The sequence below is a fragment of the Crocodylus siamensis genome, chromosome 2, assembly GCF_052110815.1.
Source record: "Crocodylus siamensis isolate JL-2025a chromosome 2, ASM5211081v1, whole genome shotgun sequence".
NCBI lineage: Eukaryota > Metazoa > Chordata > Crocodylia > Crocodylidae > Crocodylus > Crocodylus siamensis.
Window position 1 is genome coordinate 52897652 of NC_143396.1, and position 22158 is coordinate 52919809.

A 22158-nucleotide genomic window follows, 5' to 3' on the forward strand; every position below is an offset into this window, starting at 1 on the left:
TCCAATTTTAACTGATGATTATTCTTTAAATGTTTTTGGAAAAATGAATGTGTATGCCAGAAAGTAATGATTGTCCAGTCAAATATTGTGATGTTCAGCCATGATTTAAATTTGCTATTTGCTTATCAGATTAATAAATATGTAACTCTTTTCCTTAATATGTTTAAATAACATAGATTGACTGTACTAAATATGAGACATATGTCATTTTGTCTAAACAAGTGCCAAATTCTAATCTCTAACTCATGATCTCTTTGAAAGGAATTGTATGTATGTAACCAAAACATAATTTGGTCTAAAGAATAGATAATAGGTTTAATCTGGTCATTTAAGTAATTCATATCTCTTCATCTTAGACCTACATCTTTCCCAAAATGTACCATAACCTCATATGCACATAGTAATCCAAATAAGAGAATGCTTATTTTTGTTTGTGGTATATATGTCTCCAAAACATAGGAGGCAAGGATTTTTTAGGGTATCATGAAACAGCTGGTGTAATAATCCAATGTGGGGTTACGTCTGCTGGGACGTATTCACTTTGTTTTATTATCTGAAATACGTGTCATATGAGATTAGGTTTGCACCAACGAGAAATATTCTACAAAAGTACAGATCACAGAAATGATTTCAATTAACAGAACCACTTGCATGGGGCTAGCAGAATTCAGTCCTATCAAGAAATCAGTATTTTCAGACACCTGCCTCTAACAGATTTTTAAAAAAATATTATTGGGAGTAAGTAAAATTTTCCTTTTAATTGGTAATTAACTTTACTTGTGTATTAGCCCGAAAAACAGATATTAAAAATGCATGAGAACTGATTTTGGCATGGTGGATTTCTCTCATTTTTATGATTAAAGATGATGAAACAATTCACTATTTTAATTCAAAATCCACCACTATTGTTTTCACAATTTAATAGGTTGCTAAACTCCAGAACAACAAGGCAGTTTAACTAATATATTTTCCAGAACTGCTTTTGAGACTGGTGACTCATTATGAGAAACCATTAATGTCAGAAATTTAAATACATGCATATACTGTAATAATAAAACTGATCAAGTGTTTCATTTTGAAGTTTTTAGATAAGCATTTGAAAATAATAATCACCCAGCTGCTTTAATTTGCCATGTGTTTAATCCCACTGACCAACATTCAGTATTCCCTCTGCAGTCTCTCCTCTCTCTATTCTTGTTGTGCCTAATCACTTGGAACTAAATGAACAATTCACCATAACAGGTGGTTTGTTATGCTAGTGATATTATAGAACATCTCTTCACCTCTGTTCCTGGACTGGGATCTTTAAGTGATCTATACTGACACACAAAAAGCTTGTAAAACTTTTTACCTTTACTTCATGCTTAACATTGACATTAAGAAGCACGTAATCCATTACCAAACAACCTGCTCCCAAGACATTATTCTCTCTAAAATTTAAATTTATAGTGTGGTGTGATGAAAAAGGAGTTTACTATAGAAGACGAAGAAATGGTGGCACTCCTAATGAAGAACAACCGCAATATGTATACAATAAAAAGTGCTACCAAAAGAACCAGGCCTGTCGCAGACCGCATGTAGAACTAACAAAATCAGTAGCATGACTAAGCAGCCCTAGATGCCAATTTGGTGATGGGGAAAAGAAAAGGGACAGAAAAATAACAGCTGACACTGCAGTTGCGTACTCACTCTGGTGGCACAATGGTAGCCAGAAATTGCCACTGCCTCCATGCATCACCACTGCCTTGCTATGCCTCTGAACAAAATTAAACTGATATGAAAGACAGATTGTATATGAGGTTTTTTTTCCATATAGTACAACTTATTTTTTGCAACCAGACAGGCCTCCTTTCAATATTTTTCTCTCCCAACCCCAGGTTAGGTATAAGAATTCATTAAAAATAAAATATTGATGTGGGGCACACAGGTGGATATGAGCAATGCTGTTTGGGTGTGGGCAGAGGAAAGGGTGGGATTGGTCAAAGGAACAGACAAAGGTTTTGAACAGGTGGAACTGAAAGACAAAGCAGAGGTTAGAAAGGGGAAGTTAGAAGCTTCCAGATGAAGTAAAGAAAATTATAGCATTTTGGGTAAAGGGGAGCTACAGATGTTCTCTGAAATGATAAGAGGAATTTGGGGAAAAGGGATATATTTTTATTGTATTTTTATAAGGGGGAAAAGAAACTGTTCAAAAAGGGAGAAAGGAAGACACCGTCCCTCAAAAAAGGTATTTCTATACAAAAAACATTAAGGTTAGCTTTGACTCTTGCAATGCACAAAATGGAGACTTTGAGGGAATTTGTTTTAATTCTTCAGGAGGCTGCCAAACACCATTCAAGCACGACATTAAAATTGCTTTCTTCAAACTCCTCCTAAAGTCCCAATACCCCTACACACCTATATCATCTATATTATTATATCAAATTATTCCCTTCTGGTACTATGGTACTGTTCTGGTACTACAACTTATTCCCTTCTGAAAATGGTACTGTGAAATACAACTGAAATAGACTGAGCACTTGCACTTGTAAGATCCCAGATGCTGTAGCAGTTGTGAACAAATATAATTTTGTTTGGGCCACTTTTCTACCTGCCAGTCTAGCCCTGGCTTGACTGTGAAGTCAAAGTCCTGAGCTATGCCTGTCAAAAGACTCTTCTTCCAGACTTTCCCAGCCTCTTAAAATTTACTCCAGTTCTTTCTTTCTGACCCTCAGAGTAGAGGTGATGAGTGATTTTCCATTTCCTTTTTTATTTGAAAGAATTAAACTATATATTCTCAATTACCTTTATATTTCAAGACTGAAGTTGTCAAATCCATTATACTGTTACTTCACACAGGTCAATATAAAAAGTTACAGCATTATTTTGCTCCCTCACCAACTGTAAATCAACTCTGGCCTGCTGAAAGTACCAGAATTATCTTACTGCAAGACTAGCGCAAACAAGAGAATAACCTGACTTTTCTTTTATCCTTTAAAATAAAATGTGTATTATAGCAGGATCCATTGTGTTATATGCTATGTAAAAACAAAAACAGATGGTTGGGGTGCAGCTTTTGTATGCAGGAAGTTAAAATAAAATAAGTCTTCTTCTGACACTGCATTTGAAAGCTGATCTATATCATTATATTTTCCACAGAAGGCAGGGAGAACCAAAGTCAACAATTATCTCACCTGTGAAAACACAAGAAATTTAACAAGTATACCATGCCCACCTAATCCTAAAACATGTTCCTTCCAAAACAGAGTCAGCAACTGAGGACCATGACCAATGAATTCCTCTGAAATGTCATACATGACTATTTGCTTAAATACTGACTCTCATGCATGTGAAAATAAATCTACATAGATTAAATACCTAAGCCTATCATGAGATATCACTGCGCATTTCCATTTTTTTTTTTAATCCTGTTAAGCTAGATTCTGACAACAGTTTTAAGGACAGAGAATTTAAACTTCATCTAAACAGTACACATTAAAAAGGAATCAAGAGTATCCACATTTTTCTATTGTTGCTTGCTCATATGACTCTTCACCAAATTCTCTCGATCCCCTTCAGGTTGTTATACACAACAATAAGATATCCCCCAAATTACTACTTGGAATTCTGTGGGTTTAAGCCTGGCCTGCCAGGCTATTTCATCCAGCCCACAGGTGCCCACCAATTAATTGTACCCCACCCAGTCCCCATGTCTCGCTCCCACCTTTGTGTGTGGGAAGTCCCTGGCCTAGCCAGCATGCACAGCTTTTAGAAGGGCTGCTGATGCCACCGCTACAGTTTCTGGGGGACCTGCTTGGCTTCCCCAGCCTCCAGCGGCTCCTCCTAATGTCCGTGCTACACTGCTTACTCCAGACAACAGGTAGGGAAGCAGCAGCAGGCAGCAAGGTATAGGGCTGGCACAAGCACAAAGCTTGGAGCCTGGGGCCCACACCCAGGAGGGCAGCGGGAGCACAGACCTCAGGTGGTCAGGGTGTGGGTGTCAGTGGTTGGGGTTTGTGGGCTGTGAAGGAGGGTGGGGACGTGTAGGAACCCCCTCCACCCCAACACTCACCTCCATGGTGCAAAGCTCCCACCGGCAACAGCAAACAGGGACCTCAGGGTACCCGTGGCCCATGAGGTGAAGCTGCTTGGTGGCACACAAATCCAGCTAGGTCCAGGAGCTGCATGTGGCAGCAAAGAGAGGAGCCAGGATGGCCCACCTCTATCGTGTGATGCTCATGTGCGCTTCCTGGCATTCTTGTGCCACCAGGGGGAAGCCTCGTGCAATGGAGCCAACAGTCTGGGCCCGCTCCCTGGTCCCATGTGCAGGAAGCAGAAGGTGTGGCTCTACATCACTTCTGGCAGAGTCCTGGCAGCTGCAGGTGGCAGCAGGGGGTGGGGATGGTAGCCAGGTCCATCGCGCGGGGCTTCCCTCAATGGTATACGAGTGCCAGGAGCCATATGTGAAGTACACAGAGTCCTGCGCAATAGAGGGGGCCAGCCTGGCTCCACTCCTTGCTACCATATATAATTTCTGAAACTGGCTGGAGCCATGCACCGCCAGGCAGCTGGGCCTGAGTGGAACAGCTGCGTGCTGCTACTGCTGCCACCAGGGGCAGAGGCAGTGCACCATGGCGGGGACTGTGTGTGGGGCCTCCACTCCCCTCCTCCCTCCCTCAGACCCCAGAAACCCTACACACCAGCACCTTGCTCCCACAACCCCCCAACATATACTCACTCCCACACCCTACAACATACCCTACCCCACCCCACACACAGCCACACCATTTCACAAACCCCACATACACACCCCACAGACAATACACAGGAGTATTTTTGAGCTATTATGCAATCACCTCTATACACACACTATACAAACACACACAAATCAGGACAAAAATATTTTTTTGAAACAAAATTAAAATATGTTATAGTAGATGTTTGATTTTTAGTACATTATTTGTTTTTTTCCTGGTTCCAAGATGGCAGCCCTCCCCCCCCCCCCCCCCCCCCCCACACAAATGTCAGGGGTTAGGAGCAGGACTTCCAGTCCCCTTGGACCCCTGACCAAGGGTGGGGGCACCTGCCAAAGGGGGGGGGCTACCCATGCAGCCCTTAACAGCTCACCAAAACTCATTAAGTAGCTATCCAGCTGAAATAACTGCCAACCCTCGATTTAAGCTCTTCAGCTGAAATAATTGCCAACCCCTGGTTTAAGCTTTTCAGTCAGGGTATAAGTTGCATAGTTATATCCTCTATGCAATATATAGTTCTGTATAAAATGATGCATCTTCACTAAACTGAATACTCCCAGAACCATACTAGAATTTTTGTGGTCTTGTTTACAGATGCTCATAATATAATCTAGGATCCTAGTAGCCTTCTTTTCTGCAATGAGTCAATATATTCTAGTTTCATCATTACTTCTCATAACAAATGTGGAACATTCTTTTACAAAAAACATAAAACAGACTTACATTACATTTTAGATATGTTTATTTTTAATTTTTTATGTGCATCTTTTTAAGTTTGGTAACATTAGTATCCACCAGATATAGATAGACCACTCCCTAGCTTGCGCTTAAATATTTGGAAAATGCTGTTTCCAATTCTGGTGGCATTAGGCAAATATTGTTATTCTACAGGTAAACTAAAGGTTTTGACAAGGTTTCTTCCTATTTTCTCTAACACTTTTCCATTGGCAATACTCAACCTGGGAATGGAATTTAGTATGGGAGTTGTTATACATTACCTTAAATACATGTTAACAGCTCTTAAAACAGGAGTGTCCACACATTAGGACAGGAAGATGGGAACTAAGTACCCTCTGAGCAACTCAGAGATAGCCCTCTTCCAGCAAGGATTCTCTCTAGCTTGTCTTAGGCAGCTCATTGCAGTCACATTGGACTGATGCACAGGGCCAGGAAGTTGGGAACAGTCCTTCAACGTCCCCAGTGGTACCAGTCCCAGCCTTCTGAAAACAGACACTCTATCCTTCCCCAGCATGACAGCAGGAAGAGCCAGCAACTGAGGAAGCCCTAAAGCCCCCCTCCCCCTCCATCTTCCCTCCACTCCCATTCCAGGCTCACCCCTACACTCCGTGCTCACCAATCCACCCACCCCAGTACCTGGAAGCTCACCTCCCTAAACCCACCGGCTCATATTTTGCCTCCCCATCCCTTGTGGCTCGCTCCCCTTCACCCCATCCCTTTGGTCCCTCACAGCTCACTCCTTACCTCCTCACCCCCCGCCCAGCCCTGACTAGCAATGGTGGTAAGCAACTTCCCATTCCCTGCCTGCTCCTACAGGACAATAAAAAACAGCCACAGACAAGCAGAGAGATACTATGGAGCTACAGGGGGTGATGTGCAGGTGAGCAAGAACCTAATCCCATCCAGCAGCGACTGGCAGGCCTGATCCAGTCTGTAGAGCCATTCCTGGAAGGTTTACTGCTCCAGGAAGCAGGGCAGGCACTGAGCTGACTTAGCAGCTCATAGCCACCCCCGACTTGCAAGCCTTTTAGGGACAGGTCAGAGCAGTGCATATTAGAGAGGGTATTACCCCTCAACACGTAACTGCTCACAGCACACAGTAACTTTAACACAGCTTAACATTCCTTAGAGTTAGCATATGCTAATTGGAATATGTAACTACAACCTTACTTATATTGGGTCGTGAATACGTTCCATGGCTTTGAAAATGGTAAGTGATCCCACTGGTAAATGTCAAGTAGAATTCCTTGGAGATTTCCCTGCTCACCCTCTTGGCTGAGCAAGGAAATCCAGGAGCACCTGGTGAGGAAAAAAGAGGCCTATAGACTGTGGAAGCAGGGGGCAGTCACCAAGGAGGAGTTCACCTGCTTGGCTCGAGCCTGCAGGGAAGCAGTGAGGAGAGGCAAAGTGGAGATGGAGCTTAAGCTGGTGACAAAAGTCAAGGATAACAAAAAGTCATTTTTAGTATATAGGCAGCAAAAAGAAAGTGCAGGATAACTTAGCACCACTTCAGGATGAACAAGGACAACTGGTAACAAATAGGATGGCTAAAGCAGAGATTCTAAATGAATTCTTTGCATCCATGTTCCTGGACATGAACATGAATATGCATACTATTAGGACTTTAGACAAGCCCAGGATGGATACCAACCCACCAATGGTTCATGCAGACCTAGTAAGAGGGCATCTAGAGGGGCTGAATGTATTTAAGTCAACAGACCCTGATGATCTTCATCCTAGGGTGCATAGGGAACTAACTGAAGTCATAGCAGACCTGCTGGCACAACTGTTCGAGCACTCATGGCGCTCAGGACAAGTCCCAGGAAAAGGGAAATGTTGTCCCTATTTTCAAGAAGGGGATGAAGGAGGAACCAGGTAACTAAAAGCCAGTTAGCCTCAACTCTATTCTTGGGAAGACCTTTGAGAAAATAGTTCAAGATCACATTTGCGGGGGACCAGTGGGTAAAATAATATTAAAGGGGCAATCAGCATGGGTTCATAGCAGGCAGATCCTGCTTGACCAACCTAGTTCATTTTACCACTGGGTCACAAAATGCTAGAATGAGGGAACAGAGGTAGATGTTGTTTACCTAGACTTTAAAAAGGCCTTTGACACAGTGTCACATCCAAATCTTATTAGTAAATTAAAAAACTGCAATGTAGATTATTACACAGTCTGGTGGATGGAAAATTGGCTTATGGGATGCACCCAGAGAGTGGTGGTGAATGGGTCGGTTTCTACCTGGAGAAACGTAAGCAGCAGAGTCCCCCAAGGCTCTGGCCCAGGACCGGTACTATTCAATATTTTCATTAGTGACTAGGATGAGGGAGTAGTAAGCACCCTGTCCAAGTCTATTGATGACACAAAACTATGGGGGGAGGTACACATACTAGAGGGCAGGGAGCAAATCCAAGAGGATTTGGACAGGCTGGGGAGGTGGGCGGAACAGAATAGGATGCAGTTTAACAAGGATAAGTGTCATGTGTTGCACCTGGGGAGGAAGAATCATCAACACTTCTGTAGCACCGGAGGGACTTCTATGCAGCATTGATCAGGCCACAGCTGGAGTACTGCATCCAGTTTTGGTTGCCGCGCTTCAGGAGGGATGTGGATAAGCTGGAAAGGGTTGAGCGGGGGGGGCCACCCGTCTGCTTAAAGACCTACAGAAAAAACCCTATGTGGACCGATTGGGAGACCTGAACCTCTTTAGCCTCCACAACAGGAGGCTGAGAGGTGATCTTGTGGCCACACAGAAACTCATCGGGGGGAGGGGGGAAGGGAGTCAGCAGGAAGTGAGGGATATGATGTTTACCAGGGCGACAGTTGGGGTAACTAGAAACAATGGACACAAATTAAAAGAGGGCAAATTCAGGCCAGAAATCAAGAAAAAGTTATTTACAGTGAGAGTCGCCAAAATATGGAATAGGCTTCCAAAGGAGGTGGTGTCCCCTTCCTTGGAAATATTCAAAAAGAGACTGGACAGACACCTGGCTGGAGTCATCTGACCCCAGTGCTCTTTCCTGCCCACGGCAGGGGGTTGGACTCGATGATCTAATAGGTCCCTTCCGACCCTAATAACTATGAAACTATTAGTAAGGCCACTGATTTTTCTTTTTCTTCTACTGATTTATACATGTCTCTCTTCAGGTTCAGCTCTAGTTTAGGTCATTTGCCCAGCATCACCAAAACTGGCTGGACATGCAAATGATTCTGTCATTGTTACTTATAAGAACCTTCAAAATGAAAGTAGGATTGAATGTAGCCAAACTAGCCCAAAAGTTTCCTTGATCAAACCTTTATACAGTTATAGTTAAACTAGCCACCTTCTAATTCTTCCCAGACATGGCCATGGGTATATCTACTACTGTAACAAAATACAAGAACTAAACTAGAAAAAAATTCTGAATGTATGTAAAAACACAGCTGGCAGAATCTCACAAAAGAGTACCCCGTATGTCTTTTGACCAGTGACTTACCTAGTTTTATTTTAAGTTGGGCAAGCAGAATGCTACTGCTTAGAAGCTTTGCCTCTACCACTTGCATAATTGCAAAATAATTATTTTCATAGATTCATAGATTGTAAGGCTGGAAGAGACCTTGGAAGATCATTACATCCAGCTCCCTGCACCCAGCAGGAAAGACAACTGGGTTCAGGTGATCCCAGCAAGATGCCTGTCCAGTCTCCCTTTGAAGATTTCCAGGGTAGGTGATTTTATCACCTCTGGAGGGAACTTATTCCACAGTCTGGACACCCTAGTTGTGATGTAGTTTTTCCTAACGTTGAGCCTGAAATGGTCTTCCAGGAATTTGTGACCATTACCCCTAGTTTTACCCAAGGGTGTCCTGGTGAACAGTTGTTCACCGAGACCTTGATGTAGTCCCCCAATATAGCAGTAAGCTGCTACCAAGTCCTCTCTCAGCCTTCTCTTTTTCAAGCTGAAGAGTCCCAGATCCCTCAGCCTTTCCTTGTATGCCTTGCTGTGCAAGACTCTGATCACAGAGGTGGCCCTTCTCTGGACTCTCTCAAGCTTTACCACGTCTTGTTAAAGTGCAGCACCCAGAACTAGACATAATACTCCAGCTGCGGTCTTACCAATGCCAAGCAGGAGAATCACATCTTTGGTTTTACTGGAGATACGTCGATGGATGCATACCAGGGTATTGCTGGCCCTGCTGGCTATGGCATTGCACTGCCAGCTCGTGTTCAATTTGATATTTTCACTGTTTTTAAAACAGAAAACTTTCAGTAATGCTTTATTTAATTCCCCAGCCAGTCTCGCATCCTCAGCTAGTGTTGCTTCTTAATGGCCAACAGTTGTTTTTCTTTTCTGCTTCCATAATAATTCATTTTTCTGACTCTTCACAGCCATTGTGCTCTCTTCTTGTATTGTTGCTCTATCCACATGCCATGGCTAACTAATTAAATCTATCTCCCTCCTTCTATTTTTATGAAGACTGCTTTCTGTCAACATATATTAGATCCAGTGCAGCTCACAGACAAATTAATCAGAGTTTGCACAGACTTCCATGACTGTGTTAACCAGGGCACAGGGAAGAAGGATGGCCTTAAGGTAAGATACTAGCCTGGAACCCAAAAGACCGCTGTTCAAGTCCCTGCTCTACTAGTTATATGTTCAGCATGGTCTACATCAACTCACTTAGTCCCCAGCTGTGGGTCCCAGAGAGTGTGTGTGCTTCTTATAGGTATAGAATTGTAGCCTGCAATTCTACAAATATTATTATCTTGATATGATGTAACAAATGAATTAAGGACAGACTGCAGCTGGTTCTTCTGTGGGTAGATCTAGCTTACAATTATTTACCCCAGAGTAGAATGGAATGCACTCTGTACTTCCTTTCAGGAAAGTCAAGTACTACTTGAGCTAGCCCCCTCCAGTTAACAATAACCACAGCTGTATAGGGAACTGAAGGAGCAATCACACACTGCATCTTCCTCATGTTCAAGCACAGCAACAGAAGCTAACCCCTAGTGTACAAACATTGTAAAGTCAGCCCTTGGGCATTCCATGCAGCTTCTGTGAATGTATATGGAGCAGTTTCAGACTCACAAAGCACTAATGAAGAGCTACATCAACAGTCCCAGGATTACTTAAGTGTTGCTGTCGCTTACACAATTCAAATGCCAAACACATTCCTTCCTGTTTATCAGCATATGGTGCTGGTTGTTTCCCAGTGACTAGAGATCTGGGCACCACTTCTACTTAGAAAATTGACTTGTAATACCTTCCCTTTCTTGACATTTCAAATGACACATCATGCAGGTTTTAATCATAAATCCTGATTCTCTACTTTCTTATATCAAGGATATTTTCATTAGATAAAACTGCAGTGACTGTAAAGGAAGAACAGGCTCATAGGGCTCCTATACACATATAGGCAGGCTGCTCCAACATGCTGTATGACAGAGAAGACTCAATTAATCAGGTCTGCTGGAGTGTGATAATTACTGCACTCCAGCAGCCTCCAGTGTCACATGTTTCAGCGTCTCCACACTGAAAAATGGCAGTGGAGCACTTTGAACTCAAGCTCATTCGATACGTTGCAGTTCAAAGCACCCCCCTGCCATTTTTAGGCACAGGGACGCTGATACACATGATGCTCTGGGTGCTTTTAATTAGCGTGGCTCTTGGAGCTGAGCTAATTAAAGCGCTCCCACCTCCTGCACCATGTCTATAAATACCCATAGTGACTGCTGCTCAATCTCTTTTGTGCAGCAACATTAAGCCTCACATTTCCTCATTTCCTGTGTACAACCCTTTAGTGAAACTGTGTGAAATTATTAGTAAAATTAAAAAAGTAAACAGATGCATAAATGCATCCTAGAATGAATAAGCAATGCAAGTACTGCAATGTCAGGTTAACTTCTCCATGTCTAACTCAACCCTCTGGTGTCAGGATGCTTGAAAGTTCACCAGTAATTGAAAGTTGATGGAGGATTTGCATTCACTCAAGAGGCAGAACTACTCCATCTAAATCTGAGATTCAAAATCCAGCTAAGATGAATTCTTCAATATGAAAGCAAATAAGGACATTTAATATTCACTTATTTGAGGTCTACAAGACTACTAGGACAGATTCTCATTTGATGCAAATCAGTGTAGATCTAGTGGGAGCATCCCCAGGAGTGGCAACATGCATTCCCTAGGGACAAACAGCAGCTGCTCGTCCCCGAGAAATGCCTGTGCATGTGCACTCTAGCACACAGCACATTGCCACAGATGGGATAGGAGAGGCTGAGGCCAGGACCTGGGCTGGCCCCATCTGATTTCTCTTGGGTCCTGAGGGCCTCTGTCAGCTGCAGCTGCAGCAATCCAGCAGCATGAAGCCTGGGTGGCAGCTGGAGCATGGCTTGCCAACCAAGCTCTGGTTTCCAATGCTGCAAGCTGCCACTACAGATGCCACCCTGCTTTTTTTTTTTAAAGTATGGGGTTTTTTGACACCTGGATCTTTTGCTGTCTACCCCTCCAGCCCCCCAGGCTGCAAATTAGCAGTGCAGGGAGATACCTGCATGTGTGGCAAGCACACTATGTGGCATCACAAACCCGGAAACTGCATGTCCACACTCATCTGGACGCACCCATTGATTTCAATGGAGCTATGATAATTTGTACCACCAGAGGATCTGGCCTTAAAGCATGAGACCAAAATTCCAGTCACTATTGCTAATCTAGTATACTTTTGTCAAGAATCATGTCCATGTTTTATAATATAACTTCATATTTATTAAATTCTAGCTTAATGCTAGGGGAAGGTAGAATAGATTAAAAAACTAGAGTTGCTGGACATGGCCATGTGTGCTGAGGAAGAGTTGCAATCTGACTAAAAATATTAAACATTTTAGAAATACTCTAAGGAACCATCTTCTGACCCTTCCCTCTTTATTTCTGTTTTGTATTCTTAAAAAAAGCAGCCCTGAAGATTTCAAAGTATGTTAATTAAATGTTATTGTTGATATTTAAATTCAAAGATGAAACTGCCTCATTCTCTGTCCACTTTCCCTTTCGTCCTCTTGGTCCGTAGGGTAGAAAAGTCAAGCATAGAGTGAGACGAGTTAATTTATCATCTCCTGTTTCAAGTAGACATATATCTCAATCTTACCACAGCTTTTAAAAGCTGGAATCTTTCATGTTCCTTTGCTTGGCTTAATGTCCATGGTTTTACAGGTGGCTTTTCTTATAGGCTAATTAAGGAATAAAAAAAATTGGTGGAATAATATGGTTGTACTTTGTTACAGCTATTAAAAGTGAAAGTATAGAATAAGCGTTCTGTGTGAAATGCTTTCCTTTAAAAATACTCATAAAATGTAACTTTCTAGGATTTCCTATCATTTGCAAGACTTGGATCAAAATTTGCCTGTCCTATTTCAGGCAAAATATTAGCAAGAACATATCAAATCTGCTTTTAAAGCAAGGTTTTAATGAATGATGTTGAAAGATTGCAAAGAATTATGAGGATAAATAATATACTTGGGAAGTGGCACTGTGACCCACATCACCCCCTCCAACCAGAGTGAGTCTACTAAAGAGAGGGAGTACAACATAACTTTAACCCACTTTCCATACATCCATTTCTGTGTATTCAGACTTGGCCCTAGTCTGAAAATGTCCTCATTTATACAGCAGCATTGGGCCCCATGAGGCAGTTCAATGCATCTTTTTCCCTAGCCATGCCCTTTCAAGGCTACAGAGAAGGGTGGTATTGCCTGTGACTGTGCACTATGAAATAGCTTCAGTTGTTAGGATGACTCTCTGGTGGCCAGGACCATTGGTTTTACAACTCTCTCGCATCAGTGCAATGAAAAGCTGCCCTGTCTTGTGCTGTTGAGGCATATAAGCATATACACTATTTTTTTACCAAACTTAATATTAGAAATTTCTGAACTTATCCCTACATTGGGGAACAAGTGTTCAAAAAGGTCTTTCTTAGTCACAGATTATATAAACTCTTTAAAAGAACCTGAAAAGTTTCTTTCTGCTGCATGATACAGTTATGATTACCTAAAACACTGCGCTAACCACTACCATTTCCACCACTGAAAATGGAGAGAGAAATTTTAATGAACTGTATAATTCCCCATATAGCAAAGAAAATTTAATTTAAAGAGAATTTTGTAAATGTATATCAGGTAAACAATGAACTGGTACACTGGCTTTTCCTTGAAGGCTACAGAGGAATCCATCTCAGGCCTTTGATTTTCTTGTCTTAATGTGGGAATTAGATCAGATTCGGACACCTGTTATAATAGTGTAACAGTGTGTTCTGACATGCTATAGAAATATAAGTAGTTTAATTATTTCAATGGAATTGGTTCTGATACACACCAGTTTATCTGAGAACAGTTTATCTGAACCAGAGTAGTTTAAAATAATGACATTTCTGCTGACACTAACATCCAGCTAAACTTAAAATCTAGTCACTTTCATGAAAACACAACTAAACTAAGCAACAGGTAAATGTTAACAGGCTCTAAGAGACTTTAACAGCAATCATTTTCAACTTTTCATTTTAAGCAGCCATAATAAAAAAAGAAGAAAGTGTTATAAAATTGTTGAAATATGAAACTGCAAATTGCGTAACTATAATACACACACACATATATACACCATACACACACACACAGATTTTTCCAACTATAAGTCAACCCCACATTTTCATGTTCAATTTTAGAAAAAAACAGCTTTTTCTCTGAATATTCCATGCTAAAATAAAAACTACTGAAAACATTTGATGCAGTATTTTTGTGCATGCAGTGAAAATACCACAAGTACAAATATCAAGACCAGATTATAGATCAACACCATGTATAAATCAAGTTTGATTTTTACAGTTCTTTAGGAGAAAAAATAGACTGATAATCACAACTATACAGTAAAATCAAGGTCTATTGTACCTATATGAAATAGGTCTTAGATAAAATTACCAAAAATCTCTTCACTCCATTGAAGTATTTTTTCAGACCACCATTAACTAACACCATGAGTCATTATGTGATAAATGACACGCTTTCATTTTACAAACATTCTGCATGGGTTGACTCCTGTACACACTAATGCCAAATACATGCTAATCCTTTTATGTTCATGTTCATGTTCACCATTAAATTGGCAGGCTTCTCCACAAATATGTTTTAAAACTGAAAATCCATCAGAGAAAAATTTCATTTCTTAAATTGATGTTTCGACATATAAAAGTTTCATGCTACATTTCACAATACAACATTCCATGTTCATAATCAACATAGGTTTGTTCTCATTAGATAGCAGACTCCCCTTTGTAAACAAGCAGATACTTTTTCATTACTTTGGCAGGGAAATATGATAGAAAACCTTATACATTATATTGAATCGTTTCTCCAAATCATCTGCACAACATGCCGTTCATAATGCCTCCAAACTGTTAAGAACGGATTGAATATTTTACAGAGGAATGGAATTTCTATGCAATCATCACTATACACATACTTAAATTCAGAGCTACATTTTTCATTTTATGAATCATCTAAATATAAAGCCCTTTAAACCTGAAATATTTCACAAGTCTCTATTGAAAAGGGGCCAGGACTGGAAAGGAAAAGGTATTCCAGGTCAAGATTAATTTATAATCTTGTGCCAGCACATACTTCATGCTGTGTCAGAATCTAGCCAACGTTCTCTGAACTGGAATAGCCGGGTAGAATATCAGGTCAGTACTGAAGAGTACTGACTAAGAATTATGAGCCTCATCCAATTTCCATGGAAATAAAAGGAGTCATTCCATTGGAAGCAAAAGCAGGATCTAGCTTAGGGTTTGATTCTACTGAAATCAACAGGAATACGAGTAGCTTACAGACAGTTTGCACTTGTCCATACTACGCCTGCCTTTTGATACTTTTAATAATCCCACAGCTAAGCATTATAATAACCAAGTGTCCAAAAAAACCCCTACAAAGTATCAAGGACAATATATTTCATCACTCTTTATGACATGCAGCCCTCCATGCACAGCATCACTTCTTGCAGTCAAAGCAAGGTCTTTCCAGTAGTCACTCAGATGCTTTCCATTACTGGAATACAGCTTTAAAATTCAAACTGAAGCAGATATTTTGAAAAATCACAACAGCCAGTAGAAAGGAGGCCAAGGTGGTCCTTCCAGCACCTCTATTATTTAAATTTCCCTACCTATGGTATATAAAATTAATAGCAAAAGCCAAGCCCTTGCCCCTTGGAACTCAAATCACAACATTCGCATTGACTTCAATGCAACTAAATATGCATGCCCCAACCCAAACACATACTAGTATTCTATGAAATTATTCTATATACATTAGATCCTCATAAAATTTCAGGTGAACAAACTTGACTTCCTTGTTCACCCCAAATTCCCTTGATTCATTTGAGTCTTGGGTGTACAAAGAAATGATGGACTGATGACATATTACATAGGCATCTATGTAAAAGATTTTGTTCACATGTTTTCTAATTTATAGGGAGGGGTTCCTTAATAAAATAGGAGAAATATATAAATATTTGCCTTTAATTAGTATATTTTATTTCCCGCAAACCTGTATCATTCAACTGATTAAATATGGGTTCATAAACCATTTATTAAAAATACGCAACAATTGTTTTAAAAGGATGGTAAGGGGAGATTACTATTGTTTAAACAACACATTAAGCAAATTAGGATCTGATTTTATGAAAAATCAAAGTTTAATCTTTTATTACCTCCTAATCCAGGTCTAAGACGATTATCATAACCATCCAGAAGTCTGTCCAAAATTCTAGTAAAGATGGTAATATTGTTCTTGGCTTCATCTTCCTGGGAGTCAGCCAGCACTGATCTAAATGGACATTTTACATTTTACAATGTCATAGAAATATTTTACAAACATTCAATATGCAGTTGTTATAGATTAACTTTGAATTTTCAGTTGTTGCCCACTGATTATCTGTGTGCTCCTATTCATGCCACCTTTTTCTTATAAATCATAAATTCTGGTGTATTCTGAAATAATTCTGTAGTTTTAATGTATAAACATGCACAAATTATATATTAAAACAATGGCTCATAAACATGTGAGTCTAAGAATCATACCTTCAGATTAGAAGTACTTAAGTATCTAAGAGTCTTTTTTTCAGCATATATTAAAACATACTAAATACTGTTTCCTAAAAGCTTTGTTAAAATTGATTATTCAGGGAGAGAAACCTAAAAGAACATCATGGTGCTTCAAACCACTAACAGATTGGTTCACTCTCTAGCTGCTGGACTACTCTTATATCTTCCCTCACCCCTACATATGCTATCTCTTGAATAGATATCGTGGGTATGCCTCCACCCAATGGTCATATAATGTACATGACCAGAAGTACTGAGGTGAAGGAAAACTCCAGTGATCATGCTCAGGGAGTCCTCTGATGTCAATGCATAGTAGGTGGCACAGTGAAAATGATTAGCAGCTGGCATGCTAGAAGGTAACTGTGAAGTACCTAAAAGATTTGGTGGTTTTAACATGGTACTTAGAAACAATTTTTATTTAGGAAAACAATCTCTCTCTTTTTTTAACGTTCTGCCAGATCCAGATGTCCCTTGTAAGAGTTCCAGATCACAAAAGAACCTGTCAAGGAAAGTCTATGGGTCATCCAAAATTGTCTTAAAAGTCACTTCTAAAAGATCGACCTGTTTAGGAAACACCGATAACTCCAAATAAATGTGATTCAACTGTCTAGCCAATAATGGCAATGAAAAAATTACCTGGGCTGGAAAAGCCAAATCATGGCTTTGCATGCTTTTGGTACCTCCTCCTACACAGAGCCGTAACATGTCCCAAGTCAAATGTTAAGCAATCATTTATGTGAAGGACAAGGTATTCAAACATCTCATTTCATAGCAATGTAAAGTATTCTGGCAGTAAAATAACATGTACTATATACATTATCAGTTTACACCATTTGTAACAATCTGTAGGATTCTTTTTTTTTTTTTAATTTGAATACTTGTATTTTGTAACTGTTGATTAAGGTATTCCGAATGAACAATCATGCTATAAAAACAACCATATTTTGTCTGATCTAAAGCACAAGCTATCTTCAGATGACATATTGTTTTCTTAACAAAAACAATCTTAAAAATAACAAAAGCAGAGTTTTATTTTAGCCTCACAATTCAACATTATGGAGTATTTACATGTAAATTATTGCAATCAGTGCTTTCTAAGACATTTCCCATATAAAACAAACAGTCAGTTAATTTACAAACTAAACACTAAGATGTCACATGTGAATTTCCACAGAGCTTTTAGTCTTACTTAAGATTATCATATGTTGAGAGGCAGGCAAGCAGACAGAGACAGAGAGAATTACTACTTTCACAGTATAAATCTCTGCCATTTTAATTTTTTTTCCAAAATCAGAAGAGTCTTAAAACCAAGATGCCACTGAAAATCCCATTTTAGTTAATTATACTACAGTAAACTCTAATCCTGCCACTCTTATTCACCTGAAAGGGCCTTAATTACGCACATACTCTTGTTGACGTCAGTGGGATTACTCACATGAGTAAGGATTGCAGGATAAGGCCCACTGTGACTCAACTAACACTGCACCATAGTTGGTTGTAAAGTAAGACAGGGAACCCGTTTTAAAAGATTATTTAATTCTGGTTGTTGTGAGATATCCAACAGAAAATAAGTACGGGGATTTTCAGCAACATGAGACTCACATTAAGTGACCTGATATGCCTATCATTCTGAAAATCATATTAGCCAGAAGACAGAATTGATACAACTAAAACGAAGTTACAAATTGCAATTAATTGAATGTTTAGGCAGTGTAGACTTCACATAAACTAATTGCATGTTAAAAATTACTTTCTATTATGCTGTCACTTAGACATGGAGATGTCTAAACAACAATATGAAAAAGTTGATTAATAAACCAAGCTATTGTTTTATTATATGTGATTGTGAAGTTGTGTACTATCTCCACCTAGAGGTTTCAAGCTTTAGTATCATTTTATTCTTGTTATATTGGTCAACCCTCCTCCTCCCCCCCCCAAAAAAACAAGCCCATGCTCAAAAATGCCAACATTATTTTCAAGTCTGCTATTTGACTTCACAACAACTTACTGCTCTTTTTATGATTCTGTTGCTTCACCTGCACTATTGTTTTATGTGATTAGCTTATAATGTATACTGAGAAAAGAAAAAAAATTTACAACTCAGATTGTAAAAAGAAAGCACTGAATGGCATTTTTCCTTTCAAATGCTAGAATGAAAAATGTCAATTCAAAATTGCAGCAAATTATTTTAATCCAACTATGAACTTTACATTGTTGATGAACCACTGCAATTGCTCTGGAAACGGTGAAATACGGTATTGAAACACCAAACGCAGATTTTTTTCAAACATCACAAAAAAAGCTTCAGTAACCCCTTCCATCCAGGGCAATAAACATCGCAATATAACACACGTTTCTGTGGAAGAGCAATAAGAAGCATCCTTCTCACCTTGCTGGCTCCCACACCAATAAAACGAGAAGAACCAACTGCATCTCGGAGAGTGTCAGTCTCCTCTTCATAGCTGCCCTTTGCAATACCTAACGGTGCAAGAAAAAATACAAAGCCACTCAGAGCTTACAGCCAGCTTCTGCCACCGCTTTCAACTTAACCAAATGAAAAATATGTGTCACTTCATTGGAGAATGGAGACCATTGGCTTTCTGCAGCACTTTTCCCTACTAGCAACTTATATCTCCAGCCTTCGCAAGCATCCTGCTTTGGACAGACATGTAAGGCGTAATCAAAAGTGGCATGTGAGCAGATGCCTCAGACGCCTTTTCTCTTCTGGAACAGGAACGGCCCCAACCAGACCAAAAAAACTGATAGATAGATAGATAGATAGATAGATAGATAGAGAGAGAGAGAGAGAGAGAGAGAGAGAGTAATTATTCCTCCTTTCATTACATGGCAATCAAAGAGGGTGAGAAAGAAAAAAAGAAAAGCATCATGCCATTTGCAAAGGACCAGTAACAGGACTGGGAACCAGAGCCATTCAGCTGCTGCCAGAGGCTGCACACGTTTGCCAGCTGCCTCAAAAGAAGGAAAGCAAATCAGAAGAGCCAGAATCGCATCCCAGGCAGGGGAGAGGCAACCCCAGGGCAGCGCAAAGTTGCAGAATAAAAGGAGCTGGAGCTGCGGGGGCTCGTCTTGCCTGAGGTTCAGGGAGGGGGCCGAGGCAAGAGCCCCGCCATCCTGCCCTGTGCGCGCCCCCAAGACACTCGCACGTCCCGGGGAGAGGGGAACGCTGCGGGGGAGCCTACCTGGGAGCAGCAGGAGGCGCTCGGAGACGCAAAGGCTTTTTTTGTTGCTGTTGCGAAGGGGAGGTGGGGGCGTGGGAGGGGGGCGCCGAGGGGGATGCCTCCCTCGCGCCGGTCTGGAGGAGGCTGAGGTGGGGAAACTTGGTGCTAAGGAGAGGGACTGCGGCGGCTGGTCCAGCGCGGCGCGTGTGCGCGAGGCGGCGGCGGCGGCGGCGGCGCGAGGATGGAGGGAGAACGGGGGCCCGCGGAGGGAGGGGGAGCCTGCGCGCGCAGGCAGCGGCGGCAGCTGGGCCCCGGCCCCGGGGCTCCGCGGAGGAGAGAAGGGGCGGAGCCGCCGAGCGGAGCCCGCGGCCGGGGCTGGTGCAGCGCGGGGCTGGGGCTGGCAGAGGGAGCCCGGGAGTCTCGCCGCGCCTCAGTTCCGTCCCCGCCTGGGGGGCGCCCGCCCGCGGTGCGGCACCAGCCTCCCTGCGCTCGCCGCCCGCCCGCGCGCTGCGGTCCCCAGAAGTTGGCGCTGGAGGCGGGGGCGGGAAGGCGGCTGCTGCCAGCCCGGAGCGGGACCGGGCTGACGCTGGCGCCGCATCCCGCCTCTCCCTTGTCACAGCCCCGTGCGCTGAGGTGGTGGCCGGAGCCGAGGGACGAGCTCCCGGACGAGCCGCCCGCCGGCCCGCGGCGCACAACTTCGGGCCCCGGCGTGCCCGCAGCAACACGGCTACAGGCGGCGGGGCCGGGGGGAACCCCCGTGCGGCCTGCGGGCGCCTCGGCCACGGGAGGGGGTAGAAAGAGAGCCCCTTCCAGGCGACCCAGGGTTGGCAGTGGCCTTTCTAAGCTTTTCATCACCACGGAGCACGCAGGAGTGTTGCAATTATTCATAAATATATTTATCAATGGATCTTCGATGGATAGGTATAGAATACACGTACACACACACAATGTGTGCGTCTTCTTCATGAATAATTGCAACAGTTCCTTTCCCACAGTCGCTCGGCAGCTCTAGCATTAATATTCCTTCCCCCACTTGCCCATTGGCACAGTCTAATTGAAATCCAGAGAAGGGAAAAGCCTGCCCTTTAAACCCAGCTCAGGATTCAGGCAGCTGGGGAAAACGCATTTCGCCTTTCTCCCCCCAGCCTGCCTACTTTCTGGTGTGCTGCCTTTTAAATTGTGTTGCCTTCCTCCTGGAACTGGTTTCCCTCTGATAGGAGCCAGCCCAGTGCTGTTACTGTCTGTTTAAGTTGGATGGTATCATGTTTTATTTAATCGTGGCAACAGGATTATCTTCCACCTAGCCGCCTTTTCATTCTTAACAGGGGAAAAAAAATAAGTGCCACTGAGTTTAACATTTCTGCCTTTTCCTGGTTTGTTTTAAAACAGCCTGTTTAATTTCTCCCTTCAAAGTGGCAGGAGGCAAATGTTTCAACACCAGGCCAACGTTTAATAAACAGCCGGACAAGCACTTTCTGGATAAAATAGTTCTTCCTAAATTATATATGGGCTTTTATTTGCCAAATTAAAGGATCAAATCTGAAGCAAGAACTGGCTAAATGCTTAGAATTTTCTTCTTGTCAGAAAATGGATTACTTTGACAGAAATATTCCCCATTCTCCCACTAATGTCATTCCCAATGTTTAAATTATATGTCATATTTTTTTATATTATCTATATCTATATATCAGTCTGTGATTGAAGGATGCACACCTGCACCATATCCTTTAGCACACCTGAACTCTGTTTGATTTGGCTGACTTACATCACTGACTTCTCATGAATTGTACTGCCTTGGCAAAGTCACGAGACAGATTACGGTATGTGTGCCATTAATCAGATCAGAGTAGCAATAAGACTAAAAGTTTCTAATATATTTTTTTTTTTACTCCTTACCTGTAAAAAAGATTTGTGACTAGCTATTTATCCTAGACAGATGGTTCCCCTAGTGGCAAAATAAAAGCCAGATCTATTACCAGGCACCACAGATTTTGGACCCAACCTGTTCATTTAATAAGATGCCATATAGATTTTAAATATCTCATCTCTGTACAATGTTTCAAATGCTGAAGTTTCTGTGATTTTACAGGGAGGTCGAAGCCTACATCATTGCCTCTCAAGTGAAGTTAATTTGTTTAAATTAACATTCGAGGAACATGCTGAAATATTTTTCCAGGACACACACAAGTTTGCTGTTTACTTTGTTGGCATTGGTATTTGTATAAAAGGTGAAACAGCTAAACAAAAAACCAAGCCATGAATTTCACAGCAAGATTTTTAGTTGAATCTTTTGTTCACGATAGATTGGTATCCTATGTCCCAAATCTTGTTATGCCCTGACAGTCACTATTACCTGTATTGTTCTGTTCATTTCCCCGTCTTATGTATT

General features: G+C 41.6%; 1 protein-coding gene across 1 annotated transcript in view; it reads right to left on the reverse strand.

The window, feature by feature from the left end:
- GABRA2 (gamma-aminobutyric acid type A receptor subunit alpha2) overlaps positions 1-20052 on the reverse strand; it is a 116011-nt gene extending 95959 nt beyond the window's left edge. The window contains exons 1-3 of the mRNA XM_090035874.1: positions 19791-20052; positions 18980-19068; positions 16197-16312 (exon numbers count right to left, since the gene is read on the reverse strand). Of these exons, the coding sequence (XP_089892000.1) occupies positions 16197-16312; positions 18980-19050 (187 nt within the window). The 5' untranslated portion in view covers positions 19051-19068; positions 19791-20052. The remainder of the gene's footprint in view (positions 1-16196; positions 16313-18979; positions 19069-19790) is intronic.
- Positions 20053-22158: the final 2106 nt, after the last annotated feature.